Genomic DNA, 24,022 nt, shown 5'->3' with positions numbered 1-24,022 from the left:
TATTCCTCCGGCATCTTCTTCCCGAGTGTCTTCGAAAAATTTTCTTCACTTGCCGAGTCTGTCCCGATCCCGTAGTGGTCTGAGGCAATCTCCGTGGTCGATGAAATTTATTGTCAACCGGTAGTTCTCCGCTAGCAAGAGTTACTTAGGCTGTGTATTGGGGGTCTAATCCTGTTCTCCCCGTTGGCCAGCTGAGCTTACCATTTTAGGTAATCATGTAACTATTCCGGATTCAGGGGATGAACTTTCAGAAGTCAGTGTCTGGATACGGGGCTCCCCGATTCGCGAGAAATGACTCATTGCTATCGGGGCACTACGTTCCACCAAATTGACCTTCTGCTTCTCGTCTTGACCTTCTCTTTGGGGATCCAAAGCAAACGCAAAGATAGCGGTGAGCAACAGGTCTCGACATTATCAGCTCATCAGGCACCACCGCAAGTCTCGAAAAAATGATCGAGCCTCTGTATCGAATTTGGTACACCACGTCACGATGAGCAGTCGACTGCCGTGCTTTTGCTGCAGATTGAAATTGCAAGTCCATGCGTACTAGGTACACCTCTTTGTAGACATTTAGTCCCTCTCAACTTCTTGATGAACAAGGAGAATGATACTCCAAGCCCAAGATAGCGCCACTTCACGTGCGCCTGAACAAAACCCTAATCATCAGCTTCAGCTGGCGTCATGCCCACAACTCTCTCAGTCTTATGTCTTATGTTCCAACTTTCCCTTAGGATCAACTCCACCACTGACCACTGTTCGCAATGCGACAGATTGGATCTGACACTTCATAATGCTCATGGTGACTATCGATGAATCAACATAATTAGGGCTGATGCCGTCACTAACCCTCAGGTACTAAGCCTAAAACAGCCAGAGATGTCGCGCCTCGGTATTCTGCCGCGTGTCGCCGCCCGGCGTCAGAGCCGAAGTGGTTCCTGTTCATTCTTTTTATCGTTCAGAAACGATCCTACGCAATGATGATGGTTTGCTCTTGTTGATGATCTAGCATGATCCTCGATTGCGTTCTGTGATTGTCCTGAAGACAAGCTCGTTTTGCTTGTCCATAGCTCAATCAGACGAACATCTTTGTTGCCGTACGATCTCCTTTTCTCCTCTCTCGGTTCTTGTCTTTCCCCCCAAATGGCCCCCCCGCGACAGCGAACCGCAGGTGTCCAGGATGACTCTCGATCGGAAGCATCCAATGGCACTAGAGAGCAAAAGTCAACCGCTGCAAAGGGCCGCAAGGTGGCCGGAACCTCATTGGCGCTGAGTTCAGCTTCTAGTCGTGAGGTCAAGGTCTCTACAGCTGTTGCCAACGTCACCAGTGCCCCCGCCAATCCAGGCGACCAGGCAGACGATCTGCCAAAGGTATCATCGCGAATTTTCTTGTCCATCCGAGTCTAATCAACCTGCTAACTTGTGACTACCTGGCTCAGATCCAATGGTCCGAAATGCCCCTCGATTTCCTCCACTCCTACCGCCACGCCTACAAACTCTCCTGCCCCAGCGCCTTCTCCAGCGACTATTCGCGCATCCTCCTCTCTCAAGGCATCGGCCTCCGGTCCCCCACTTCCATCGCCGCCCACCGTGCTAAGCTCCAGCAGCAAAATGAAACGAATGGCACCAACGGCATCACCGGCCATTCTCTCTCGGGCCGTACCCACCATCGCAAGGACCACGGACTCGGACCACCGGAAGGAAAAGCCGCACTGAATCGCACCATCGGCCAGGGCCGTGTGAGCAAGACCCAGCTGGCGACAGCCGTCCGCAAGCATTTTAATAGTGCCGCACTGGCCGAGCAGGAAGCTATCGCTCGCTTTCTATATAAGGTCCGAGAAGAAGGCAGGGGAAGACAGTTCCGGTTAAGGTTCCAGCCTTAGCTCGTTCGTCATTGTTCTTTCCTCTCTTGTTGCCACACCTTTACGGGACGGATGGTTCGTTCGATTTCTGCTTTCTTTGTCGGCGTTGGGCTGGAGCTTTGTATAACTGGTTGGACTGGTCGGGCAAATTCTTTTACCTTTTACCCTTTTTTGGGCTTCACATACCTCATCGCTCTCACTCGTCCACGCGAGCATTGCCCCTTTCTTCGTGATACCCCCTGAGTTTGTCTGGTTCATCTCATGTGTTTTCTCCGTGTACAGATATTTACTTCCATAGTTGCCTGGTCTTGTCTACTCTTACGGCTTACACCGTCACCGATTTGTCCGGTGACCTGAATGCGCTGCATCTGCCATGGACATTTCTTTTCTACCTGCAGGATGCGGTTGATCTTGATCGTTGTTCTCTTACTTGTGGTGTTTGTGTATTGTCTGCATGTACCTCTGCATAGCTGCATTGATAGGTACTATCACGCGTCTCTCGTGTTTTGCATGGGATGATTGGTCAGGATATGACCATGGAAATAGGACTTTTGAAACATCGTACATCATTTATATAGTCCCGCTGAACAATAGCATCATGATATAATATATGACAGAATACCTAGGGTGAGACTTGAGAGGAAGTGATATAATTCGCGACGGCGCGGGGGTAAGAACAAAGATTTGACAGAAAATACGGCATACGCATGAAAGCCATAGATCATATAGTCAACGCCGGAATGCGAACCATTCAACGTCCCCTCCCAAATGTCTATCATACTTCATAATGGCTAATAGTCGAGATCCGCACCCGAGAGTTTCACTTCCACGCGTTGAGGCCCGCCCATGGGTCGGTTGAGGAGGATGACTGAGACTGCGACGGCGCCTTGTGGTGCTGGCTCGTCCCGTATGGCCTGCTTTGTGCGTATCCCCCTGGACCGGACGGGTATGGGCCTGTAGAGGGTGGGTAGGATGGTTGCTGCGGCCGCGGCGGCGGTGGAGGGGGTACGTAGCCCTGTGGCATGAACTGTGACGGAGCGGTTGGCGGTGCTGGATTCGAGTATCCGCTGTAGGGAGCGGGCGTGGACGAATAGTATTGCTGACTAGGGGGAGGGGAGATCGAAGCGGGCACTGGATATGCCATCGGGTTGTAGCCCTCTGACAACGGTGCCGCAGCGCCCTGTTGAAACGGCTGCCCCTGCATGTAAGAGACGCCGCCTGGGGAGCGGCATATTGACCATAAGGTGCGGGGGAATGGGAGAGAGGAATGCCATGCTGTTGGCCAGCAACACCAGGCGCAAAGTGTGGTGACATCTGAGGAGAGGCAATGCCCGGACCCGGGTACCCGGGTGCCTTTACAGGTGGTGGAGGGGATTTGGCCTTTGAAGGGGCCGTCGATGGTGAGGGAGTAGATGTAGGTTTTGGCTCAGTCGACAGGCGCTCCATGAGCTGCCGCAGCTTCTCTCGTTCCCTGTCCTCCTGATCCGTTGCAGTGCTCGCCTTCTCCCGTTCGATCTGCCCGAGGAGTTGAGCTCCTTCGGACCGTCGGTTGTTGATAAAGGTTTCGACATTCTTCTTCAGACTCTCCACTGTTTCACCCATTTCCGTGTAGAAGGTCTGCGCTTGCACGATTCCGGAGAGCAGACCATTGAAGGCATCGTATATCTTCTTGTACCGGGCCATCACGGTGTTCCGTTGGCGGGTGATGGTTTCATATTTCGATTGTTCAGACCGTACGCGCTTATCCTGAAGCAAGTCCCCGTAAACCTTGGTGAGTTCCTTCATTAATGCGGCCTGTTTGTGATTGGCTTGGAGCAATCGGTTCTGGTGTGGACGAAACTTCTCCAACTCGGTCTCAAAAAGCTGACTTTCTTGTCCGGCAATTGACTTTTTGTTCAAGATCAAGACGTTGGAAATATCGTCATTATGAACCTGCATTTGTACCATTAGATTAGTGCGAGCGCTGTCGAGAAGGGTCGTAGAATGTGTACCTTTTCTTTCAAGTCTTTCAACACTTGAGACCGTTCCCGCTTCACTAGATTCAGCTTCTTCAGAATGGATTCCACCCTGGCGATTTGTTCTGCCACCGAAAGGCTTCCCTCATCGTAAACGTCATCTAGCAGGCTCCCCTCCTGAGTCGATGCATAGGGACTGCCGACTCCATTCTTGCCTTTTCCGTTCTTCGATCCGGCTCTGATCATTGCGCGCTGAAACAACACATCAGCCTCGTTTGTTTCGCCAGCAGAGCGCATTTCGTCGAAATCCGTCTCGTACTGTCTGAGGGTGGCTAGAAGCTGCGAGTCGCTGGCACTGGCCTCGTTGATGGTGTCCCGATACGTCCGAATGTCACTGCGTAGTGTAGTATTGAGCCTGGCACTGGGCTGCTGGCTCCAGTCTGCCCCGTACTTCGATCGCATTTTTTCACATACGCTCTCCTCTAGGTCGAGTTGTTTTGAGCATTGGTCTAACTGTGAGAGTATCTCGGCCTTTCGGTCCTGAAGGGTGTCAAAGGCCTTAGTGAACGATTGATGGCCCGCTAGTTCCTGGCACCATTGTCGGAACTCGTCGTCGACCGTCATTTCTTGGTCCATGCCCCCTTTGAGGATATTGAGGCTTCCTGGGAGCTTTAAGTAGTCCAGACTGGCAGCCATCTCGCTGTCCGCTGTCTCGACCTTTTCCGTTTCCGCACGTATCAACTTGGCCTTTTCTTCATCATAGAGACTGGCCGTCTCCGTCACTGACATGGGGACGAGCTTCTGGAATATGTCTGGTCCGATGATACGTTGAATGTCTTGTCCCTGGTAAAGTTCACTCACGGGGATGGCCTTGGCTGCCGGCAGCTTGGCAACAGCGGACAGGCCAGCTTCGTTGGGAACGGGCTGATGGTAGATGAAGTCGTTGTCCTTCACAAAGGTGACCAGTTTGGCCTGCACATTCGCCTGGTGGTATTTAATGGTGTCAATGAGATTGGCCCCCGACTCGGAAGTCAGGTTTGAGTTGGGCGCGACCGATGTCGGGAACGACTTGGCCCATCCCATTGCTGCACTTGAGTTTTTGTCAGCCAGCTGCAGCCTCGCGATAGCAACCCCGTGGGAGTTGCTCTCACTGTCCGCCAAAGCTTGATAATACGAAGCTACCGACGCCATGTGAGCCGCTTTCGCTTGCACAACGATGGCCCACGACTTGTCAAAGACACCCTTGGCATACTCCTGAATTCCTTCAGCGGCCTGCGAGTAAAGATAAGCCGCCTGGCTGGCCAGCTTGGCGAGAAATCCAGTTTTCTTTTGGTCCGCCACTTGTTTCTCGAGGAAGACCTCCTGCGCCTGAGCAAGTGTAATGTTGATCAATGTCTTGACCGTCTCCCGGTTAAGGTCGGTCGAAGGGGCGTGTAGGAAGTTCTCGTTGATGTATGTGAACATCCCTGCTGATGCCTGGAAGGAATGGTATGCGGTTTTCAACCCGCTCTCTTCTGCGCGGTTCTGGTTGGCTGCATGACATGAGAGGACGGCGGAAATGTTAAAAATAATCGACGCCTTTTCGTAGGCCAACGAGTACTGAGAGGTCGGTTTGTGGGTAAAAGCATCATACCTATCATGGGACGAATGTGCGTCGATCAGCAAAAGTGAACCATTCAGCCAGAGGCGCCCATCAACGAGCTGGGAAGCCATACCATGTAAAGGAGATTTTGATGTGATTCTCATCGACGGGAAACCTCAAGTCCAAAAGCTCAAGCTGCCCATAATACCGGTATAGTAGATCGCGGCCCGTCGCGCTGTCCTTTCCAGCACCCCTCATGTCCTGTCGTAGGCGGTTGAGGGTTGCGCATTCTTGGTTGTATCGTTCCGGGTCTTCCCCGTAACTCTGTCTAATATAATCCTTCAGAGGCCGAATCCAATCGATCTCGTTTGTCTGCTTTAACGGACATGACAGCATCGGAGACTGAACCATGGTGATGATCGCTCGGAGCGGGGGGCTCCCATCAACGCGTAGAGAGGTTAGGGGTATAAAACAAATCGGATCCTGAGGTGACAGCGAGCAATGCAGATATTGAATGGTGAAAGATGGGGGACAAGTCGACGTATCGGCGACAGATGTGATGGAGCTGTGCTGCTGTGGGGTAACCAGGAAGGGGGCACGGCCTAACGTATGTTAGTCCAGAGAGCCAAGATATATGACGAACCATAGTGGAAACGGGGAGGAGACTGACAGCTAAACAATCAAGCGCAAAAAGCAGAGTCTACGCAGCAAGCAAATTTCACAGGAGAGGGACGGAAAAGCTCTCCTGGATGAAGATAGAGGGGCAATGACTGCCTAAATAGGCGGAATTGACTGAATAACAGTGCCGACCGTCAGCAGAGCAACAGAGGCTTCGGATGGGCGCCAAAGCAGAAACACTCAGTGGATTCGCGGCTGGATACTGACGTCAAATCAAGTGAAAAGTAGAGATGTCTTCTTCATGTTGCAGCTCAGGTAGTCCTAGTAGTACATTCATGCATGCTCACATACAAGCCAGAATCCCCCAATAACTTCTCGTCTAACCGTCCACGCAGCGGCCAAAAAGGAGGTATAGACAGACGCCGAAAATATTCCACCATGATGACGAAACAGGAACCACAAACAAACACCATCTCGCCGGCGCTATGATATATATCCAAAAAGAAACTAAGTTTAATACATTTCGGAAAATGAAGTAGATCCACAGTATGCAAATTTCAGCTGTACAGGTCGAGGAGCTCGGGCCAGGGAATTATTTGCTTTCCTTGTCACTCTTTTTGGCGTCGCCAGACTCTTTCTTGCTTGGATTGCTGGCAGAGTTTCCACCGTCGCCGTTCTTTGTGCTATTCATGAGCTTGTGCCAGGCGGACTTGAGGAAACCTTCGTTCTTATTGGACTCGTTGGGGGCGTTGCCAGTATCTGAGGGAGGGCTATTTCGAGCACATACCACGGTTAGTATTCCCTACCGAGGAGAAACACTTTTGCAACCAATCATCCTTACCTGTCTTTCCCGATATTCATCGTCCGTCGGGCAGTCTTGTCGTTCATCTCATCGGCGAGGACTTCCAGAATAGTGCGCTGGTTGGCCGTCAAGTACTTTGGCATGGCAACCTTGAACTCAACCTTCAGGTCACCTGTGGGCGTGTACCCTCTGGCCCGACCTCCCAGCTTCTTCATGCCCATCCCGGAGAGCGTAATCCGATCGCCGGTGCCAGTTCCAGTGGCTACCTTCACTTTCACTTCGCCATCCAAAGTGGGTATGGTCACTTCACCGCCGAGCAGAGCAGTGGTGAGGGGAATGGAAGCAGTGTAGAGGATGTCGGAACCGGAGCGACTGAAGCGATGGTCAGGCGCGACCCGAATAGAAACGTAAAGATCGCCTCGTTGAGTGCGAGCACCAGGGGCGGCTTGCGTTCCTGTAGGAGGCGCGTCTCCTTCGCCTGCCACCCTCAACCGCATGCCATCCTCAACACCGCCAGGGATGTCAACCGTAATAGTTTTCTTGTCCCGAACGACTCCGTTGCCTCTGCAAGTACCACATTCAGAACCCCGAGGAACGATCATGCCTGCTCCTCCACAAGCATCACAAGTGGCTGCCACCTGGAAACCACCCTGCATGAAGTGCACACGAGTGCCAGAGCCGTTGCACTGGCGACATTGAGACCGCTTGGCACCCTCTTTCAGGCCATCCCCTTTACAAGTACCGCATTCAGTTAAGGGCGTGATGACAACATCTTTTGATGTACCTTTCGCAGCCTCCATGAAAGAGATATTGGTCTGGACCTCGATGTCCTCGCCTACCAAAATCTCCTGAAAAGGGCCGCGTCTGCCCCGGCCGCTCCGACGTGCGCCGCCCGTGAAAGCACCGAATAGATCCTCGAAATTGATATCAGCAGCAAAACCGCCGGGGAAGCCCCCACCAAACCCGTGAAAGCCACCAGCACCGGCGAACGGGTTACCACCAGCTGCGGCGTTGGGATCGAAGCCGCCATTTTGATCGAATGCAGCGGAACCAAACCGGTCGTAAGTCTCTCTCTTTTTCGCGTCGGATAGTAGTTCGTAGGCCGACTGAGCTTCCGCAAATTTTTCCTTGGCGTTTGGATCTTTGTTGGTATCCGGATGATATTTTTTCGCCAATCCATAGTAAGCCTTCTTGATGTCTCCTGCTGAAGCATTCCTATCCACTCCTAAAACCTTGTAAGGATCGGGAACAGCAGCCAGAGCTGCAGTCGTGTGAAAGCCCTGCGAACAAGAATTTGCGTCAGCAACTATTTAGACACAATCACGGTATAGATACAGTTCTGGACAAATAACCGACAACTACCTACCCTTGCCGAGACGATTGAAGGGAATCTCCTAGCATAGACGCCATCACGCGAACGATTCCCGGAGGATGCGATTGTCGAGACGTGGTAGGTTCGAATATAAGTCGATGATCGAACTTTGTTCGCTGGGGTCTGATTTGAGCATTGTCGTGAAGTCCGCAACAGACGAGCGGGGATAGCCGCAGCTTTGGGCATTGCCGCGGCAGTCGAATTCATGTTGGATATCGATGGTGTAGTGAATGACTGAGGACGTTGACGGACACAAAGACAGGAGCACAAAAAAGTCAATGGCGCTAATGTAAAGAAGACCCGGCTACTAAGCAGGGGAACATCGCAATCGAGTTTTGCCGAACCTGAAGCTTTGCGGTCTCTTAGAAGCTTCTCGAGTCGGCTGTTGAAAAAGTTCCCCGAATCCGACCGGAGAAACGATGATGCGCCGGGTGCTGCTGATGATGAAAGCACCTGCTCAGGTTACCGAAAGTGTCACTCGGCTTCTGTTGAGTAATGCTTCCTCCGGTCTTCTTCTATTAATTTGGTACTCTACAGCTTCTTTTTCTCTCTTACCCTCCTCGTTATAGATATACAACGGAGCTTCCTGCATACCCCTTCTCTACCTCCTTTCGTCCCTCAACACACAGTAGCATGCTCCGCGGCCAGTCACTCCCCTGGAGAGCCGCGCTCCACCAGACGCCACGGCCGTTAGTCCTTCGACCTCTACTCCCTTTCGCTCGAAACAATGGTTCTGTACGTTCGAACTTAAGTTTATCCCGCCTCTCTCGCTCGCCCTCACTGTCTCCGCGCGCCTTTTCTACGAGCTCTATCCGACGGAAAGAGAAGCCTCCATCGGGTGAGGAGAAGGAAGACTCAAACCTGCAAGAGCAGAAGGACCCGAATGAACGGAAGGACGGCGACCGATCCCCTGAAAGTCGGAGAAGGTCCCCGGACTCCACAGGGAGGGAACCGGGAGCTCCGACATCGGGCTCTGGACGGCGGAGAGATAAAGTAGTGGGGGAGGAGGAGCAACGTGGTGTGGAGGAAGATGCAAAGAAAGAGAACGGTGCCATAGAAGGGAAGTCGGATGCTACGGAGAATCCGTCTCCCATCCCTGTCAGTGGAGGGGGATCTTCGGACGCGAAATCCTCTGCGAGCAACGGCGGGAACGAAGATGGTGGACGGAAGGGTAAGAAAGGCTCAGGGGATAGGGCTTTACAGAAGCCATCCGTTCCGGAGGTCTATCCTCAGGTCATGGCTATCCCCATTGCCAAGCGGCCTCTGTTCCCGGGCTTCTACAAAGCGATCACCATCCGAGACCCGAATGTAGCAACAGCAATCCAGGAGATGATGAAACGAGGACAACCGTACGTGGGTGCCTTCTTATTCAAGGATGAGAATGCCGACGGCGATGTGATTGAAAATCTTGACGACGTGTACGATGTCGGAGTGTTCGCTCAAATTACTGCGGCGTACCCTCTTCGTGGAGAAGCCAGCGGCGTGACAGCCGTCCTTTATCCTCATCGTCGCATTAAGATTTCATCTCTTCTTCCTCCTGGTGAACAGACTAAGGCTGGCAACGCTGAGGACAAGGCTCCCGAAAAGCGGGGTGATGTTGTGGCAAGCTTTGAAGAGGGCGTTGCCGAACCCGCGCCAAAGGATCTCTACGAGCCTACTTCTTTCTTGCGCAAGTACCCCGTCAGCTTGGTGAATGTGGAGAATTTGGCGGAGGAGCCTTTTGACAAGAAGAGCGCTATCATCCGTGCGGTGACAAGTGAGATTGTCAACGTCTGCAAGGAGATTGCCAGTCTGAACCCTCTCTTCCGTGACCAGATTTCCGCGTTCTATACCGACCAGTTTCCGGGTAATCTCAGCGATGAGCCAGCTAAATTGGCCGACTTTGCCGCCGCAGTCTCTGCCGGAGAACTGCATGAGATGCAAGAAGTTCTGGAGATCATGAACATTGAAGAGCGACTTCCAAAGGCATTAGTAGTGTTGAAGAAGGAACTGATGAACGCACAACTCCAGTCTAAGATATCCAAAGATGTGGAGGCGAAGATTCAGAAACGTCAACGCGAGTACTGGCTGATGGAGCAGATGAAGGGTATCAAGAGAGAGTTGGGTATCGAATCGGACGGCAAAGACAAACTAGTGGAGAAGTTCAAAGAAAAGGCATCGAAATTGGCCATGCCAGAGGCTGTCAAAAAGGTGTTTGACGAGGAGATCAACAAGCTGGCCCACCTTGAGCCAGCCGCATCGGAATTCAACGTTACTCGGAATTACCTTGACTGGCTGACTCAAATTCCATGGGGTCAGAAGAGCGTGGAGAACTTCGGTATCAAGCATGCCATGACTGTCTTGGACGAAGATCACTACGGCTTGAAGGATGTTAAGGATCGTATCCTTGAATTCATTGCGGTTGGAAAGCTCCGGGGAACCGTGGAAGGCAAGATCCTCTGCCTTGTAGGACCCCCAGGTGTCGGAAAGACCAGTATCGGCAAGTCGATCGCCCGAGCTCTGAACCGGCAGTATTACCGGTTCTCCGTTGGAGGTCTCACAGATGTTGCTGAGATCAAGGGCCATCGTCGGACCTACGTGGGTGCACTTCCCGGCCGTATCATTCAAGCCCTCAAGAAATGCCAGACCGAGAATCCTCTGATTCTGATTGATGAGGTGGATAAAATCGGACGAGGTCATCAGGGCGATCCATCATCGGCCCTGCTCGAACTTCTAGACCCGGAACAGAACTCATCCTTCCTCGATCACTACATGGATGTTCCGGTCGATTTGTCGAAGGTTCTCTTCGTTTGCACGGCCAATGTCACAGACACCATTCCTCGGCCTCTGTTGGACCGCATGGAACTCATTGAGCTGTCCGGTTACGTTGCGGATGAGAAGATGGCTATTGCCGAGCGCTACCTCGCACCTGCTGCGAGGGAACTCACGGGTCTGAAGGATGTCGACGTTAACCTTCAGAAGGACGCTATCGAGGAATTAATCAAATCGTATGCCCGCGAGAGTGGTGTTCGAAATTTGAAGAAGCAGATTGAGAAAGTCTATCGCAAAGCGGCTTTCAAGATCGTCCAGGATCTTGGCGAGGAGGTTCTTGGCGAAGACAAGGCTCTTACTGACGAGGGTAAAGCCGCACAGGAAGAATCGAAGAAGGAGACCGAAGAAGGAGATCCCAAGGATCCCCCTGCCGATCCCGAAAAATCGACAACGGAAACTCCACGTCTCGCGCTCAAGGTCCCTGAGAGCGTGCACCTCAGTATCGGCAAAGATAGCCTTACAGATTACCTCGGTCCTCCTGTCTTCACAGCGGACCGACTCTACGACATCTTTCCCCCTGGTGTCACGATGGGTCTGGCCTGGACCAGCATGGGCGGAGCCGCACTGTACGTTGAGTCGATTCTGGAAAATGCTCTGACTCCTGAGTCACGACCTGGTATCGACATCACAGGAAATCTGCAACCTGTGATGAAGGAATCCACACAGATTGCATACTCTTTTGCAAAGTCGGTCTTGGCTAAGCAGTTCCCGGAGAACAAATTCTTCGAGAAGGCGAAACTTCATATGCATTGCCCTGAAGGCGCTGTTCCCAAGGATGGTAAGCCGAAAAATTCCTAGCATATTTTACCTTTTTGCACGGAGGTCTAACAAGTGGATTCAGGTCCATCTGCCGGCATCACCATGGCCACTTCTCTTCTTTCGCTGGCCCTGGACCACCCTCTCGACCCGACAATAGCAATGACAGGAGAACTGACCGTGACGGGCAAAGTCCTTCGTATCGGCGGCTTGCGGGAGAAGACGGTGGCTGCTCGTCGTGCTGGTGCGAAGAAGATTATCTTCCCGGCAGACAATATGTCCGACTGGTTAGAGCTGCCGGAGGTGAGTAGATTCCAAAATATATCTTCCTTGGTACACTCTTCGAGCTGACAGTATATACAGAACATCAAAGACGGTATTGAAGGCCATGCAGTGAGCTGGTACTCGGAAGTATTCAACATTCTCTTTGCCGAGCTCGACAGGGACGCGGCCAATAAGCTTTGGCAGAAGCAGCTTGCAGGGACGCCGAAGAAGGAACCTCGCGAAGAGGATGATTGAAAGAGATCATTGAGCAGGTTTCAACGTTGCCGTAATACGTAATTCGGCCGCTGCTATGCTATGTATCTCACGTTGGTTCATTGCGATTACTTTGATGCCTGAGGCGTTCATTATGGGAAGCATGGGTCCGGAGTTTATGTTTCGTAGATTTGGGTTGGGACTAACGATTTTGCTTTGACGGTGTCTACAAAGCAAACCTCGTTTGGATACAGCATGCTGCCTTCGTCTCTTCTGGACTAGGACCAGAGAAATATGGGCGCCGACTGCGGCCAGAGGGATTCATGGAAACCATCTCCGCTCTTCAAGAAAAGGTCTTCGCGACTGGGTTGTCCCATTCGTGTTGCATGGGAAAGGTGGGCGGTACAGTGCATCCTCAACCACTCGTTGGAGAGGTGCTGTCTTCGTCTGTATGTATATATGAAGACGTGGTGCGTTCTTGATCTTTTCAGCTTGGCCTGGGAAGAGGCAAGACTACCAGTGAAAATACCGTACAAACCTATCATATTCACAAGCCGGAAAAGAATATCCTCGTACTATTCCTAACCGGACCTGGGAACTGGTCAAAATGAGCCTGTGCCGATGCCATTTCTGACGATCAGAAGAAACCTCTTTGACCTGCTCAACTCGCGCAGACAATAAGATCGGCTCGAGTCGGCTGTGCATGGAGGGAGGGGTTCTCTAGGTCCTTTGGGCTTGAGATGACGCCCCCGATGTACTGGTATAGTAGTACACCGCACTTCAGGTCTTGTGTACCGCTGGTGAAGCAGTACGGCTTTAGAGTCGCATCTGATGTCAATCTCGAGAGCAGGAGAGGGAAGTGATTGGTGTTGGATATCTTTTTGCGATGATTGGATGCATTGGCTGGGTTCTGGTCGTTCTATGGAAGCATCACTTTGAAACTCTAGGTGTACTTTATCTAGCAGATGACACCGGTAATTATAACCTCAGCCTCGTTCTGCATCTTCTCTTTCCATTTTGCTTCTGTTTATTTTCCGGATTCAGTGTTGTTCAAGTACTTGGTTGATCCGCTATGGTAGACTACTACCGACCTGCACAGGTAGGTTAGTCGAGGTGTCTTTTGACTCTTTCACTATGCGTATAGAGCAATATGCTGGTTGGGCCAACGCCATCACCATCATCGTTTTTATCATCATTATCTATAATCTGTATCTTATAGATGGGAGAAGTACAACGAATAGATGGAGTATCCGCTGTAGTGAGCCAGCGCATGAGATTACCGATATCATACGCTCAATCCTTTGAGAAGGCTAAGGTATCTACTCCGTACATACTCCGAACAGCCAACCGAAACGGATGAACTAAGGCTTCGAGAAAGATTTTGGGCTGTGCATTAATATCTACCTAATGCATCAAGAAGAAAAGGGACGCAGGTCCACTGGGATAATTTATTGTTTTGCTATCAAAGCGAATGTGAGTACCAGGGTCAAATTACAAGGCTGTTGCAATTTTTAGTATTTACCGAGATACCTTAGTTATCTATTCGCGGTGGGGGAGAAAAAGATGATGCCTTCGTAACGCTTCTATACTATACGGATATATCAGGCACATATCAGGCCGCCATACAGCTTCAATATTCCATTTGTGCCTTTACTATTGAGTGTTAGCCTAGTATCTATCTTAAAGAGGGTTTGATTAACATATTTCTGGTGATCAGCAATTATCTGTCGGATTTCTTTTGTCGTCCTTGATTTTTGGTATATTGCTCCTTTGTGGTGCTGGACATCGCCAGCTAGCTATCCTGTTTTATACTCCATACAATTGACGCTCCCAATGAAAGGACTAAACCAGGAGGAAGGAGGGGTGACGGATCATTAGTTGGCTTTTGACAGGATTTTCCATCATATTGCTGCTCCAACCATTAACCTTTAGTTTAGTTAGATGTCAGAAAGAAGACTTGGACCTAAACGAGTACACGCCTTGCAGCAAGCAGGGCAAAACCACCACCATCAAACTGTTGCCCATTGGCAATTAGCCATCTATCATATCTTTTCCCTCTTGCATCTTCAAGTATCGAGTCTACGTATCTATCTATCTATCTATCTATCTGTCCGTCCAAAGACTACCTACTCAGTTTCGTGATTCTTCTATCCGCGCCACAAGAATTGCCCTGACTCCTGATGCCCTTCACCTTGACTCATTCTACCTCGCCCTCATTGTTCGATCCTCATTAGGCAGTCAAGAGGGAAAAAAACCCAGCAACCCAGCCACAGCCCAAGCTGGCACGGACGAAGCAAATTTTCATACGACCAAAATTCAAACCTCACCGACTTCTCAAGGGAACGAGATAGAAAAGAAAACAGGAAAATTTTTTACTTCTGTTTATTTTTATTTTTATTTTTTGTTTTCTCTTTTCCCAATCGTCTTTTGCTTCTCTATCTTCTATCTCTCTCCTCCTATCTTCAGGTTGTTCGACTAGACAGGTGAAAGATCGGCTGCAGTACGACTAGATTGATTGCCATCGTCCTTTCTCCCCGTGCCGGCCTCAATTCTTATGGACGTCGGGAATCCAGTTGGCGGGGTGTTCAAGTCGTTCCTTGCACGACAGTGGAGCGGCCGAATCGATCTGTATGGCCATCTCCATCGCAGACAGTTCATATAGCCCCACGAGGCACCTGGGTTTTCTACTTGACCCAGAAAAGGTCAACCCTCGCCCCAAACAGAGCATGTGGCATCGACTCGGTCTTCGAAGACTGCTGGGCCGTGATGATCGCGACTTATCCTCCCGGTCACCTTCTGGTGACTCCTCACCTCCCGCAAACCCTGCTTCCACTACAAACAACAACAGCAATGCCCACCACTCTTCCAAACCCCACGATAACCTGACCCGCAGACTTTCTCGCAGGGTAGGTGTCGGTCTGCCCCGTTCAACAACATTCAAGAGACAAGATTCGGAACGACGAGATCGTCTAGCCCCGTCGAACCAGAGCCCCGTCGTGCCGTTTCCGCCGACCGTCGTTGCCCGTTGAGCGCCCAGCGGACCAGGTCCCCACAGCCCACCGTGGACCCCAGATTGTCCGCGCCCGAGGTTCCATGGCACGAACACGCGGAAGAACCCACGGTGGAGGAAGATGAACCACCTGCGACGACGAATGACGACAGTGAGGTTATGTCCGATTGGAATCTGTGTCCCGAGGTCGCGGATGTGCCCGAACAGCTGCCGGAGGGTCTGATCGAGATGGAATTGGAAAAGCGGTGGATACTGAATCTGAGTATGCATTTTCGTGACCGGTCGGAGCGCGAGAAATTTTTCGTCACCTACGCCGAAGCCCCCAACCGATGGCGCAGAGTCACCATCTCGTGCGATTATCGGGGCGCTCCTCCCGATTCGCTCGAGCAGGATCTGAAGGAATTGCACTACCAGCGAGACAAGTGTGCTCGAATCTACGAGTCCATCCGAGAGTCGCTTCCAGAGATTCAGTTTTACGACACAGTCACGAATCTGAAATTGGAGACGCGTGATGGCCGGCTCCATGTGCACGTCACCGAAGACGTGAACGAAATCATCCCCTACCCTCCGACGTCTTGCATCGGCCATCTGCCGGAGGCTCGCCTTGTCCCTGAATACCAGCTGCATTTCGAGGCGCATCTGTCGGGCTTCGTGTACAATGTCCGACTGGATGGTAAGAACTATATCAAAAAGGAAATCCCCGGTCCCGACACGGTCGACGAGTTTCTCTACGAGATCAATGCTCTACATGCCCTCAACGGTTCACCAAACGTCATTCAAGTGGAAGGGATTGTTGTCAACGACCGGCGAGATGCCGTCAAGGGTCTACTTATCAGTTACGCCGAGCAGGGGCATTGGTTGACATTTTGTATGAGCAGCGGGGCACAATCTCCTGGGAGCGACGAGCGCGGTGGGCGAGACAAATCGTCCAGGGCCTGGGTGAGATTCACGAGTCAGGATATGTGCAAGGAGACTTCACATTGTCGAACATCGTGGTGGACGCCGATGACAACGCCAAAATCATTGATATCAACAGACGGGGCTGTCCTGTGGGATGGGAGCCCCCGAAATTGCTGCCAAGATCGAGAGCAACCAGCGAATATCCATGTATATCGGGGTGAAAACCGATCTTTATCAGCTAGGAATGACTCTGTGGGCGCTGGCCACCGAGGAAGACGAGCCTGAACGGCAACCTCGCCCCCTCTTGCTCGGCGAGGAGGTGGACGTGCCTGATTGGTATCGCAGGATAGTATCGATCTGCTTGAGTCCTTCTCCTCGCCAGAGGCTCTCGGCAAAGGAGCTCCTGGTCTTCTTTCCACAGGAGCTTTCAACAACAACACCGCAATTTCACTCGACGCATCTTCCGCACGGAGGCCTCGGGGTTGGGCTGTACAACAGCCCGTTGCCTTTATACAATGCCCGTGCCATTACTACAGCGGCAACTTTTGCCGGTCCAAACAACCGGCCATTTTATCAACCTGGTCATTTCCATGAAAGGACAGTTTCTCTGGACGACGCAGGGTCTCGGCTATATACCAATAGCGTAGAGTCCTTTCCAGCGTACCATGGCGAAGACTGTTACAGTTTGTCACTTGACGACGAAAAAGTGCCGACCACAAACGAACACTCAAACTCCATGCACGAGTATGCAGCTGATAATCGGACTTGTGAGGTGACTTTTGATTCTCGAAATTCCGAGACGCATGGCCAACGCCCTCACTCCTCTTCGGATAGAGGCGTACCAGAAAACAAACATAGCAACCGCACCCCCGACCGTGATGGAGCAAATGAGAGAGGACGACACACTAACGGAGGAGATTCTATCCATCAAGCACATCCTGGCGATCAATCAGCGAACGCGTTACATTTCCAGATTGACCATATCCCGGCGGAGCTGGCGGGTGTCAGTCGAAATCCAGCCTGCTCTTCAGGCAGCACTAGAGAACCATCTTCAATGTCGGTGAAATATCATACGTCTTCTGCTTCATCAGCAACAACTCAGTCTACTCATCCGCATTCATCCTCGACGGTGGACCTCGAGTATCCCTATATCCAGAAGCAAAACTGGTCCAGCGAAGCGCCTACGCACTCCGTATCATCCCTTCTGCAATCAATCTTACCAATCAACCCCGCATCGGGTGAACCAAAGCAAGAACCCATCTATCTGAATACAGACCGACTATCACAGTTGGCCATTCGCTCCGCTTTCAACAAGGCAAGGCATGGCCTGGCGGAGCAAACACCCTATTTGAGCGAATCTCATCTGCCCATCAACCCAGCAACCCCGACAATTTCTAGGCATCAGTATGACAGTGGGTGCATATTCGAAACTAAAAAGCCTTTCTCGCGACTCTGCATTTATTCCCAGTGATTTAGCCAGGCCTCAGACCCAGGGCCTCAAAGTGCTCGATACCCTTGATACACGTTTTTGCTCGCGCTGTACAGTTACCTCGTTGGCGTCCCTTCACATATTTTTTTTTTTTTTTCATTCGTCCGAATGGAACGAGTCTCGCAGAAAGTCGATGAAGGCGAACCTGGAGTTTTGGTTTCTACTGTTCAGTCTCTTGTTGGTACGGCTCTTGCGCCATTATTGAATAGAACCCACCGCAACTGTTGCTCATACCTTTTTTTGAGATAGCAGGGCATTGGAAGTTGAAACAACATTTCTTCTCAGAACAGGACCACCTCTCTGAGTACGACCTGCGATTTAGAGATGCGCCTATTCCCTGCCGTGCCAGCTTCTCATTTACGATCTTCTCATGATATACGATTGGCGGATGTCATCTGATACTTTTCCCTCTGCAAGTGGTCCAATTGTACACTTTTGCGATGTCCGTGTCATTTTTCTCTTTCACGAAGCTGTATTTATCTTATCAAAATTTTAATTGATGCCTTTTTGTTGCGAAGATATGGATCATGCAGGCGCAGATACGTAGGCGGCATTGAGCTGTCCTATGTGCTTTGGGTCGCTGTGCGGCCACCTCATTCGGTAAAGCTGTCCAATCGTAGCCTCGGCCTTGCCGCATGGTTGCTCCCAGCTGGTAATAGAATGTCTTGCAGATGATTTGTACCAAGCGGCGTGTACACTCGCTCGGCTGTCGCGCCTGTAACCACTGCGCTACGGGCCAGCCTCCAGGAACGCCTCAAAGTTCCTCCGCCACGGCTGCGCATCCTGTCCCAGACCACGGCCGATCAGAACGAGCTTGCAGTCGCCGCCACCGCCTGTCTTTGGCTCCGAGTCCCGGATCTCGAAGACTTCCCGGACAGCCTGGATGATCTTACAGGACCCGTCTTGCAGTGCTAGAATGCCTTTCAGACGGTGGATCTCGAAACTATTGAGGCTAGAAGTATCTGTATTGTCAATTACCGGGATTTTCGATTCCCATAGAACGGATTGGAGCCAGGCGTCTACCCGTGAGACCTTGTTCGCGGGAATCGGGGGTATGATTATGGCGATTGTTGATATTGCCTGTTGGATATCAGCAGATGACTACTAGTGAGAAATCGAAGGCTGTGGGCAAGGGTTAGTATTACCGGGTCGATGTGACTGTGTCCCTTGGCCCCAAAGTCCAGGCTGTCCAGGTGGTCGTATGCATGGAGATCCAGCACGACGCCCTCAATCTGTGGTGTCCTGCTGTGATCTGTGACGTGGATTTTGGCGACGCTGTTGATCGCCAGGATGCGGGAGCGGACGTGGTCTAGTTCCTCCTGGGTGACGAGATCCGCCTTATTCAGGATGATCACGTCTGCGTGGGAGATCTGCATGTGCGCCATGGAGAGCACAGGCCCCGGGTGTCCATGGCTCTCGTCCTCAGTTCCGTCGGTATGGCTCGAGGCGGTTTCCTCCGGCGCGGGCTCGTCCAGAAGACGGAGGATGTTCTTCGCGTCGACTAGGGTGACGATTCCGTCGAGGTAGATGGAGCTGCCGAGGTTATCGTCTACCCAGAAAACGGGCGCGAGGTTGCCCGGGTCGGCGAGCCCCGTTGTCTCTAGGAGGATGTAGTCGAATGTTCCCCGACGCTCCATGAGTGACTCGATGGCCATGACGCCCGAGTCTCTGGCGGCCAGCTGCTCAGTCACGTCGTCTTGAGAGCGTGGGGGAGCAGTGCTTACTTGACGGAGCAGCAGATGCAGCCGTTTCCGACTTCCATCCACTCCGTGACCTCTTGGCCGTTCTGGTTGACCGTTAATGGCTTTTCGATGTCCGTAGCTGGAGTTGAATTAGTTTAATAGCTGAATTGTGACATGCCGCGCCAACTTACAGTCCCCGAACTCTAGAAATACATATCAGTCATGTTTCTTCACAGGGTCCTGGACAACAAACCGTTCATGATCACCGCTATCTTTTTGCCATGTTTCTCACTCAAGATGTAATTAAGCAAGGTAGTCTTGCCCGCACCGAGATAACCTTGTCGTTGTGAGTCTCAAGCACAAGAAATTCATTTCTGATAAAGTTATACCCGTTACCAGAGTGATAGGCACGCGATCCTGTGCCGGCGTGTCTAAGGTTGTAGATGGTGTCGTGGAAATATTGGGCTTTTCTGAGTACGGCAGGGTGGACACATCCACGAGCTCTGGGGGAGCATCATCATCATCAATAATATCTGCCGGCATGGTTTGAGTTTGCGATGAAAGTCTCACTCTAATGAGACCCCGTCTATGAACTATGAATTGATCAACGTACCTTATTCCTGCGGGGAAGAATGACGTCTGTTCCTGGAGCGGAGGCAGCAATTAGGGCTCAGGGCTTCCCCGGTCATGGGCTTCGGGCTACGGTAGCCTTAGAGCCTTGGAGCCTAAGGATCCTGGCGTTGGTCTCGGCCATCGAGCTCCGCAGCAGTAGCTCTCCGTCAATCATCACCAGCATCAGTGTCTGGTGGCCGCCGTCTTTACAGTGACAGGCCGTGGATTTAGTTTTTTTTTTTATATTTTCATTTCTTCTTCATCTTCATCATGGCTGCTGCTGGGGCGTCGCCGTCCAGCTCGCCGCGCTTACCTAGTCCTCCCCCGTTCACGGAGGTACAGATTGGGCCCAAGTCACCCTCGGTCGGCGATTCGTTTGGGAAAGAGACGCAAGAATTTCTGGCAGCTTCAAAGGGCAATGATAATGCTTCTTCTCGGAGGATCCGACCAGGAACTAATGCAGCGGATATGGCTGTCGGTCCTCCATTGATTCCTTTGTCGCAGGTGAGCTCATGTCAACAAGCAAGTCAAAGGTGTTTACCTTCGCTAAACAGGCCCTCTGTTGTCCAACAGCTCGACTCTCCGTTCCAGCTCCAAGAACACCTGAAAGCGCTCTACAACCACTTCACCCGACCGGAGGGATCTGAGACCGTCGTGCCTATCAGTCGGGATGTCGCGATACAGCTTGCGGAACCGCCCGAGGGGGTGGACAGGTCCCTCTGGCTCTACGAACTCTGTCGTTTCCTCACCATGAAAGTGAATAACCTGATCGTTGCTTTCTTCGCCGAAGATCCGCCCTGCTCCGCGCAAACGTGTCCTGAGATGCGTGCATCCGAGTGGCAGTATCTTTGCGCCGTCCATGACCCCCCAAATCCTGCTGCGCGATCGACTACTGCTGCCATACGCTCGATTGGGCCACGAACATCCTCACATCTCCAAAGCATTTTCCTAGTCGTCTTACGTTGGGTTCCGAGGCAGGCGGTGGCGCGCAGGCGAGTCTGAGGTACCTGACCAACATATTCCGTAGACTGTATCGCATCTTCGCCCATGCCTGGTTCCAACACCGGGATGTGTTCTGGCAGGTTGAGGGTAATGATGGGCTGTACATATTTTTCAAGACGGTGTGCGATATGTACAAGCTTATTCCCGAAGACAATTACACGGTGCCTGCTGAAGCGGAGGGACTCGATGCCAATCAGTCAATGCTGGAACAGGCGGACAACCGTCGGATGACGATTCTACGAAAGGACAGCGAGGACCCGCTGGAGAACATTGAGCCTTCGTCCATTAGCACCGGTGCAACCACCCGGCGCCACAAGAATAGCGCGTCCATCAGTTCTCGGGTTACGACGATCAGTGAGGGAGCGGAGGAATCAGAAGAGCAGCAGAAAGCGGAGCCTGTGATGGAGTCAAAGGATGAAAAATCTGCTGAGGCTGTACCCGAAGTTGAGTCTGAACCACAGCCTGCAGAAGAGGTTGCAAGTGAGGAGCAGAAGGAAGCTGCCGATGCACCCGGGCCAGACCCGGCCGAGTCGCAGGTTACTGTTGAAGAGGTGCAAGAGGACGAAGAGGGGAAGCCCTCAGATACGAATACAGAAGCAGCAGCAAAGGATGAGCCGGAAGCCGTCCAGCCACCTGAGGAACCGGAAGCCCCAAAGCCGAGGAGTCGCAAGCAGAGACCCAAGCCAGTACAGAAGACAGCACAGAAGCAAGCGAAGAGAAAACGCCGTCGCCTGTAGAGGAAGCATCCACTGAGCAGACCCAGCAAGAGCCTGAATCTCATACGACAACTGAGCAGGAGCCCGAGTCAGCGACGGAGCCAGCCAAGGAGGCTTGAGGTCATGTTTGTTCGAGGCTTATTCATCGCTATGATGCGATTATTCCCACACTCAATTGAGCCAGATGGAGGCTCAATCGACATGTAATATACAATTGAGGCTGCCTAGAAATTAATGATACCCATTATTTGCAGAGTGCCGTCAGCAATAGCCTCGCTGTCTGTGGTAGTATTTGTATACCTCCTCATGGGGAAGGCCTTGATAACGCTCAGCCAGCCGGTGCCCGCTATCAAGCCAGGTCCCGCACAGCTTCTCCGACTCGACTCCGCATCATAAGTGACCTGAACCACCAAAACATCCACTCTCGGATGGGATCCCTCTTACTCCCCCGCAAGCTTATCCTTAATTCCTGATCAGCCCATTTCCAACCGATAAAAAAAAAATAAAATAAAAATTTCATGTCCGTCCGAGACCCCGTCCCCGCCATGTCCGCCGCCCTCAAAGGCGCCCAGATCTACTTTGGCCCATTCCTCGTCACATCCCAGGTAAAGTACCCTCCCCACCCCTCACCAGCAGATTATCAGTCTAACAGCACATAAGGTCTTCCACCTCACCCCGCTCTCCTTCGCCCTCGTAAACCTCAAACCCATCCTCCCGGGCCACGTCCTCGTTTCCCCGCGCCGGCGCGTTCCCCGCGTCGCGGACCTGACGGCCGCCGAAACGAGCGATCTCTTCCTCACCGTGCAGCGGGTCGGCAAGATGGTTGAGCGCGTGTACGGCGCGTCGAGTCTAAATATTGCTGTGCAGGATGGGCCGGAGGCGGGGCAGAGCGTGGCGCATGTGCATGCGCACATCATCCCGCGGAAACGGGCGGATCTGGACCATCGGGGCGGGATGGATGCGGTGTATGGTTTGTTGGATGGAGAGGAGGGGGATCTGAGGCGGGCGTTTGGGGAGGGGAAGGAGGGGGAGAGGATGCCGAGGGCGAAGTTCCCTGCGGTTGATAATGAGGGGCGGTCGCCGAGGAGTATGGAGGAGATGGAGGCTGAGGCGGAGATGTTGGCGAGGGAGATGGAGAGGATGGAGAGGGAGGTTGTGAAGTGATCATGGCGGTGGCTTATAGCTGGTTCTATAACATACATGAAGAATACATACTAGATGCTATTAGGAGCTATAAACCGTGCCTCGTTGAATGTCATGATACCCATATGGCTCATACCTAGACCCATGCTATCACACACTATCCGATCTAATTCTAGAATGCCAACCCAAACGCCTCCACCGGGTTCGGTGGATGATGGCCCAAACTGAAAATGTAAAGAATGACGCAAAGTACGAATAGACTCAACCTTCCTGCCTCCTGCGATAAGTGTTCTATGCTGTACCGTTTGTGTTCGCAGCCATTCCCTTCCAGAAAGCCTCCCGCTCCTTGAGAACAGTGGCCGCCCATTCCTTGACCTCGTCCAGCTGGATACGACCGGCAACATGACAGAACTCCGAAAGGTCAACCTTGTGGGTGCGCTCGTACTCGAGCATCTGCAGCAATAGCTCCATCTTATCGACGTCGTGCACAAAATGCGCCTCAAGGGTTTCGTTCGCTTCGTATTCGTTGAAGACCTTCAGAATCTCCTCGCCCGTCAACATGCCTCCAGGTACACCGCCAAGCAGGTTTTTCGCAATGTAGTCCATCACTTCGGCCTCTCGGCGCGCCTTTTCGGTCTTGTTGACCTTGTCCACGGGGGTGATGTCGCCAACAATCGACTCGGCCATGTCATGGATAAGCGCCATCTTCATGCAGTGGGGCAGGTTAAGGCGGGAGGCAAGTGCAGGAGGTGCAAGCATGGTCATTATTGACATGCGGTACATGTGGTCAGAAATCGATTCTCCGGTACTGATGCCAAAGCGACGCCAGCCTTCGCGCTTAGTTGTCTTTAGACGTTCGAGGAGGTGGAAAAATGGTATGGGAGAGGCGGAGTTTTCTTCGGGAGGGTGAGGCAGTGTGGACAAAACTACAGGCAATTAGAACCATCAAATCAGGGACATTAGCATTGGAGTGACGGGGTAGATCATACCTGACTGAGTGGTCCAGAGAGGGTCGGAAGGCGCGTCGGAACCCATGATGCTGTTTGATGAGGGGTACGCTGGTAACGACTTGAGTGGAGAGATACAGCTAATTCAGAGACTGGGTGATCTGAAATATTAAAAGAGAGACTGTGAAATAATGCGCAGCGCAATGGGATATATGAGAATAGAAGGGACTGCAGTGATGAAGATTAAAAAGTTGGACTGAATGAGATGAGGGAAAGAAAAGGGAAGATC

General features: G+C 52.0%; 9 protein-coding genes across 9 annotated transcripts; 6 read left to right on the top strand and 3 right to left on the bottom strand.

Moving 5' to 3' along the window:
• Nucleotides 1–1,140: 1,140 nt before the first annotated feature.
• On the top strand, nt 1,141–1,880 carry P174DRAFT_427221 (histone deacetylase complex subunit SAP30 Sin3-binding domain-containing protein; the record flags this gene model as incomplete). Its single annotated transcript, XM_024825417.1, has 2 exons — nt 1,141–1,368; nt 1,437–1,880. The coding sequence occupies 2 exons, from the start codon at nt 1,141–1,143 to the stop codon at nt 1,878–1,880; spliced, it is 672 nt and encodes a 223-aa protein (XP_024687575.1).
• A 799-nt stretch (nt 1,881–2,679) lies between these two features.
• Nucleotides 2,680–8,395, bottom strand: bro1 (putative signal transduction protein BroA; the record flags this gene model as incomplete). The annotated part of the gene is made up of 7 exons (XM_024829446.1): nt 2,680–3,077; nt 3,098–3,791; nt 3,851–5,447; nt 5,530–5,832; nt 6,647–6,784; nt 6,856–8,096; nt 8,183–8,395. 7 exons carry the CDS (start codon nt 8,393–8,395, stop codon nt 2,680–2,682), a joined length of 4,584 nt encoding a protein of 1,527 aa, XP_024687574.1.
• Nucleotides 8,396–8,821: 426 nt separating this feature from the next.
• Nucleotides 8,822–12,274, top strand: P174DRAFT_363507 (endopeptidase La; the record flags this gene model as incomplete). The annotated part of the gene is made up of 3 exons (XM_024821929.1): nt 8,822–11,777; nt 11,841–12,058; nt 12,119–12,274. The coding sequence occupies 3 exons, from the start codon at nt 8,822–8,824 to the stop codon at nt 12,272–12,274; spliced, it is 3,330 nt and encodes a 1,109-aa protein (XP_024687573.1).
• A 2,588-nt stretch (nt 12,275–14,862) lies between these two features.
• On the top strand, nt 14,863–17,661 carry P174DRAFT_456576 (protein kinase family protein; the record flags this gene model as incomplete). Its single annotated transcript, XM_024829445.1, has 5 exons — nt 14,863–15,199; nt 15,220–16,065; nt 16,092–16,291; nt 16,324–17,546; nt 17,619–17,661. The coding sequence occupies 5 exons, from the start codon at nt 14,863–14,865 to the stop codon at nt 17,659–17,661; spliced, it is 2,649 nt and encodes an 882-aa protein (XP_024687572.1).
• On the top strand, nt 17,619–18,134 carry P174DRAFT_509096 (uncharacterized protein). The gene is made up of 2 exons (XM_024831519.1): nt 17,619–17,812; nt 17,884–18,134. Exons 1-2 carry the CDS (start codon nt 17,740–17,742, stop codon nt 18,003–18,005), a joined length of 195 nt encoding a protein of 64 aa, XP_024687571.1. The 5' UTR covers nt 17,619–17,739; the 3' UTR covers nt 18,006–18,134.
• Nucleotides 17,874–20,013, bottom strand: P174DRAFT_400011 (CobW family GTP-binding protein). Its single transcript, XM_024823887.1, has 6 exons — nt 19,703–20,013; nt 19,567–19,650; nt 19,505–19,516; nt 19,356–19,452; nt 18,777–19,299; nt 17,874–18,711 (listed from the first exon to the last, which is right to left on the bottom strand). The coding sequence occupies exons 1-6, from the start codon at nt 19,854–19,856 to the stop codon at nt 18,361–18,363; spliced, it is 1,221 nt and encodes a 406-aa protein (XP_024687570.1). The 5' UTR covers nt 19,857–20,013; the 3' UTR covers nt 17,874–18,360.
• A 111-nt stretch (nt 20,014–20,124) lies between these two features.
• P174DRAFT_437412 (Mob1 family protein) lies at nt 20,125–21,890 on the top strand. Its single transcript, XM_024826299.1, has 4 exons — nt 20,125–20,429; nt 20,499–20,780; nt 20,867–21,550; nt 21,589–21,890. Exons 1-4 carry the CDS (start codon nt 20,196–20,198, stop codon nt 21,760–21,762), a joined length of 1,374 nt encoding a protein of 457 aa, XP_024687569.1. The 5' UTR covers nt 20,125–20,195; the 3' UTR covers nt 21,763–21,890.
• A 97-nt stretch (nt 21,891–21,987) lies between these two features.
• On the top strand, nt 21,988–22,900 carry P174DRAFT_447538 (HIT family protein). Its single transcript, XM_024828673.1, has 2 exons — nt 21,988–22,248; nt 22,304–22,900. The coding sequence occupies exons 1-2, from the start codon at nt 22,162–22,164 to the stop codon at nt 22,805–22,807; spliced, it is 591 nt and encodes a 196-aa protein (XP_024687568.1). The 5' UTR covers nt 21,988–22,161; the 3' UTR covers nt 22,808–22,900.
• Nucleotides 22,862–24,003, bottom strand: P174DRAFT_509093 (HD domain-containing protein). Its single transcript, XM_024831518.1, has 2 exons — nt 23,776–24,003; nt 22,862–23,712 (listed from the first exon to the last, which is right to left on the bottom strand). The coding sequence occupies exons 1-2, from the start codon at nt 23,819–23,821 to the stop codon at nt 23,078–23,080; spliced, it is 681 nt and encodes a 226-aa protein (XP_024687567.1). The 5' UTR covers nt 23,822–24,003; the 3' UTR covers nt 22,862–23,077.
• Nucleotides 24,004–24,022: the final 19 nt, after the last annotated feature.

Source organism: Aspergillus novofumigatus (assembly GCF_002847465.1).
Source record: "Aspergillus novofumigatus IBT 16806 chromosome Unknown P174scaffold_1, whole genome shotgun sequence".
NCBI classification, from domain to species: domain Eukaryota; kingdom Fungi; phylum Ascomycota; class Eurotiomycetes; order Eurotiales; family Aspergillaceae; genus Aspergillus; species Aspergillus novofumigatus.
Note: the sequence above shows the minus strand (reverse complement) of the source record. Positions and strands in the feature narration are given on the sequence as shown.

What these genes read in the sequence shown, in the direction of transcription:
- P174DRAFT_447538 (XM_024828673.1), top strand. Translation starts at nt 22,162, where the DNA reads ATGTCCGTCCGAGACCCCGTCCCCGCCATGTCCGCCGCCCTCAAAGGC. An exon ending in CATTCCTCGTCACATCCCAG is followed by an intron (nt 22,249 to 22,303) that starts GTAAAGTACCCT and finishes ACAGCACATAAG; the next exon opens with GTCTTCCACCTCACCCCGCT.
- P174DRAFT_509096 (XM_024831519.1), top strand. Translation starts at nt 17,740, where the DNA reads ATGGAACGAGTCTCGCAGAAAGTCGATGAAGGCGAACCTGGAGTTTTG. An exon ending in TACTGTTCAGTCTCTTGTTG is followed by an intron (nt 17,813 to 17,883) that starts GTACGGCTCTTG and finishes TTGAGATAGCAG; the next exon opens with GGCATTGGAAGTTGAAACAA.
- P174DRAFT_400011 (XM_024823887.1), bottom strand. Translation starts at nt 19,856, where the DNA reads ATGCCGGCAGATATTATTGATGATGATGATGCTCCCCCAGAGCTCGTG. An exon ending in GCCTATCACTCTGGTAACGG is followed by an intron (nt 19,651 to 19,702) that starts GTATAACTTTAT and finishes CACAACGACAAG; the next exon opens with GTTATCTCGGTGCGGGCAAG. An exon ending in TGCATCTGCTGCTCCGTCAA is followed by an intron (nt 19,300 to 19,355) that starts GTAAGCACTGCT and finishes GCTGGCCGCCAG; the next exon opens with AGACTCGGGCGTCATGGCCA.
- P174DRAFT_437412 (XM_024826299.1), top strand. Translation starts at nt 20,196, where the DNA reads ATGGCTGCTGCTGGGGCGTCGCCGTCCAGCTCGCCGCGCTTACCTAGT. An exon ending in AGTGGCAGTATCTTTGCGCC is followed by an intron (nt 20,781 to 20,866) that starts GTCCATGACCCC and finishes ACATCTCCAAAG; the next exon opens with CATTTTCCTAGTCGTCTTAC. An exon ending in CAAAGGATGAGCCGGAAGCC is followed by an intron (nt 21,551 to 21,588) that starts GTCCAGCCACCT and finishes CCCAAAGCCGAG; the next exon opens with GAGTCGCAAGCAGAGACCCA.
- P174DRAFT_509093 (XM_024831518.1), bottom strand. Translation starts at nt 23,821, where the DNA reads ATGGGTTCCGACGCGCCTTCCGACCCTCTCTGGACCACTCAGTCAG. An exon ending in TCTCTGGACCACTCAGTCAG is followed by an intron (nt 23,713 to 23,775) that starts GTATGATCTACC and finishes AATTGCCTGTAG; the next exon opens with TTTTGTCCACACTGCCTCAC.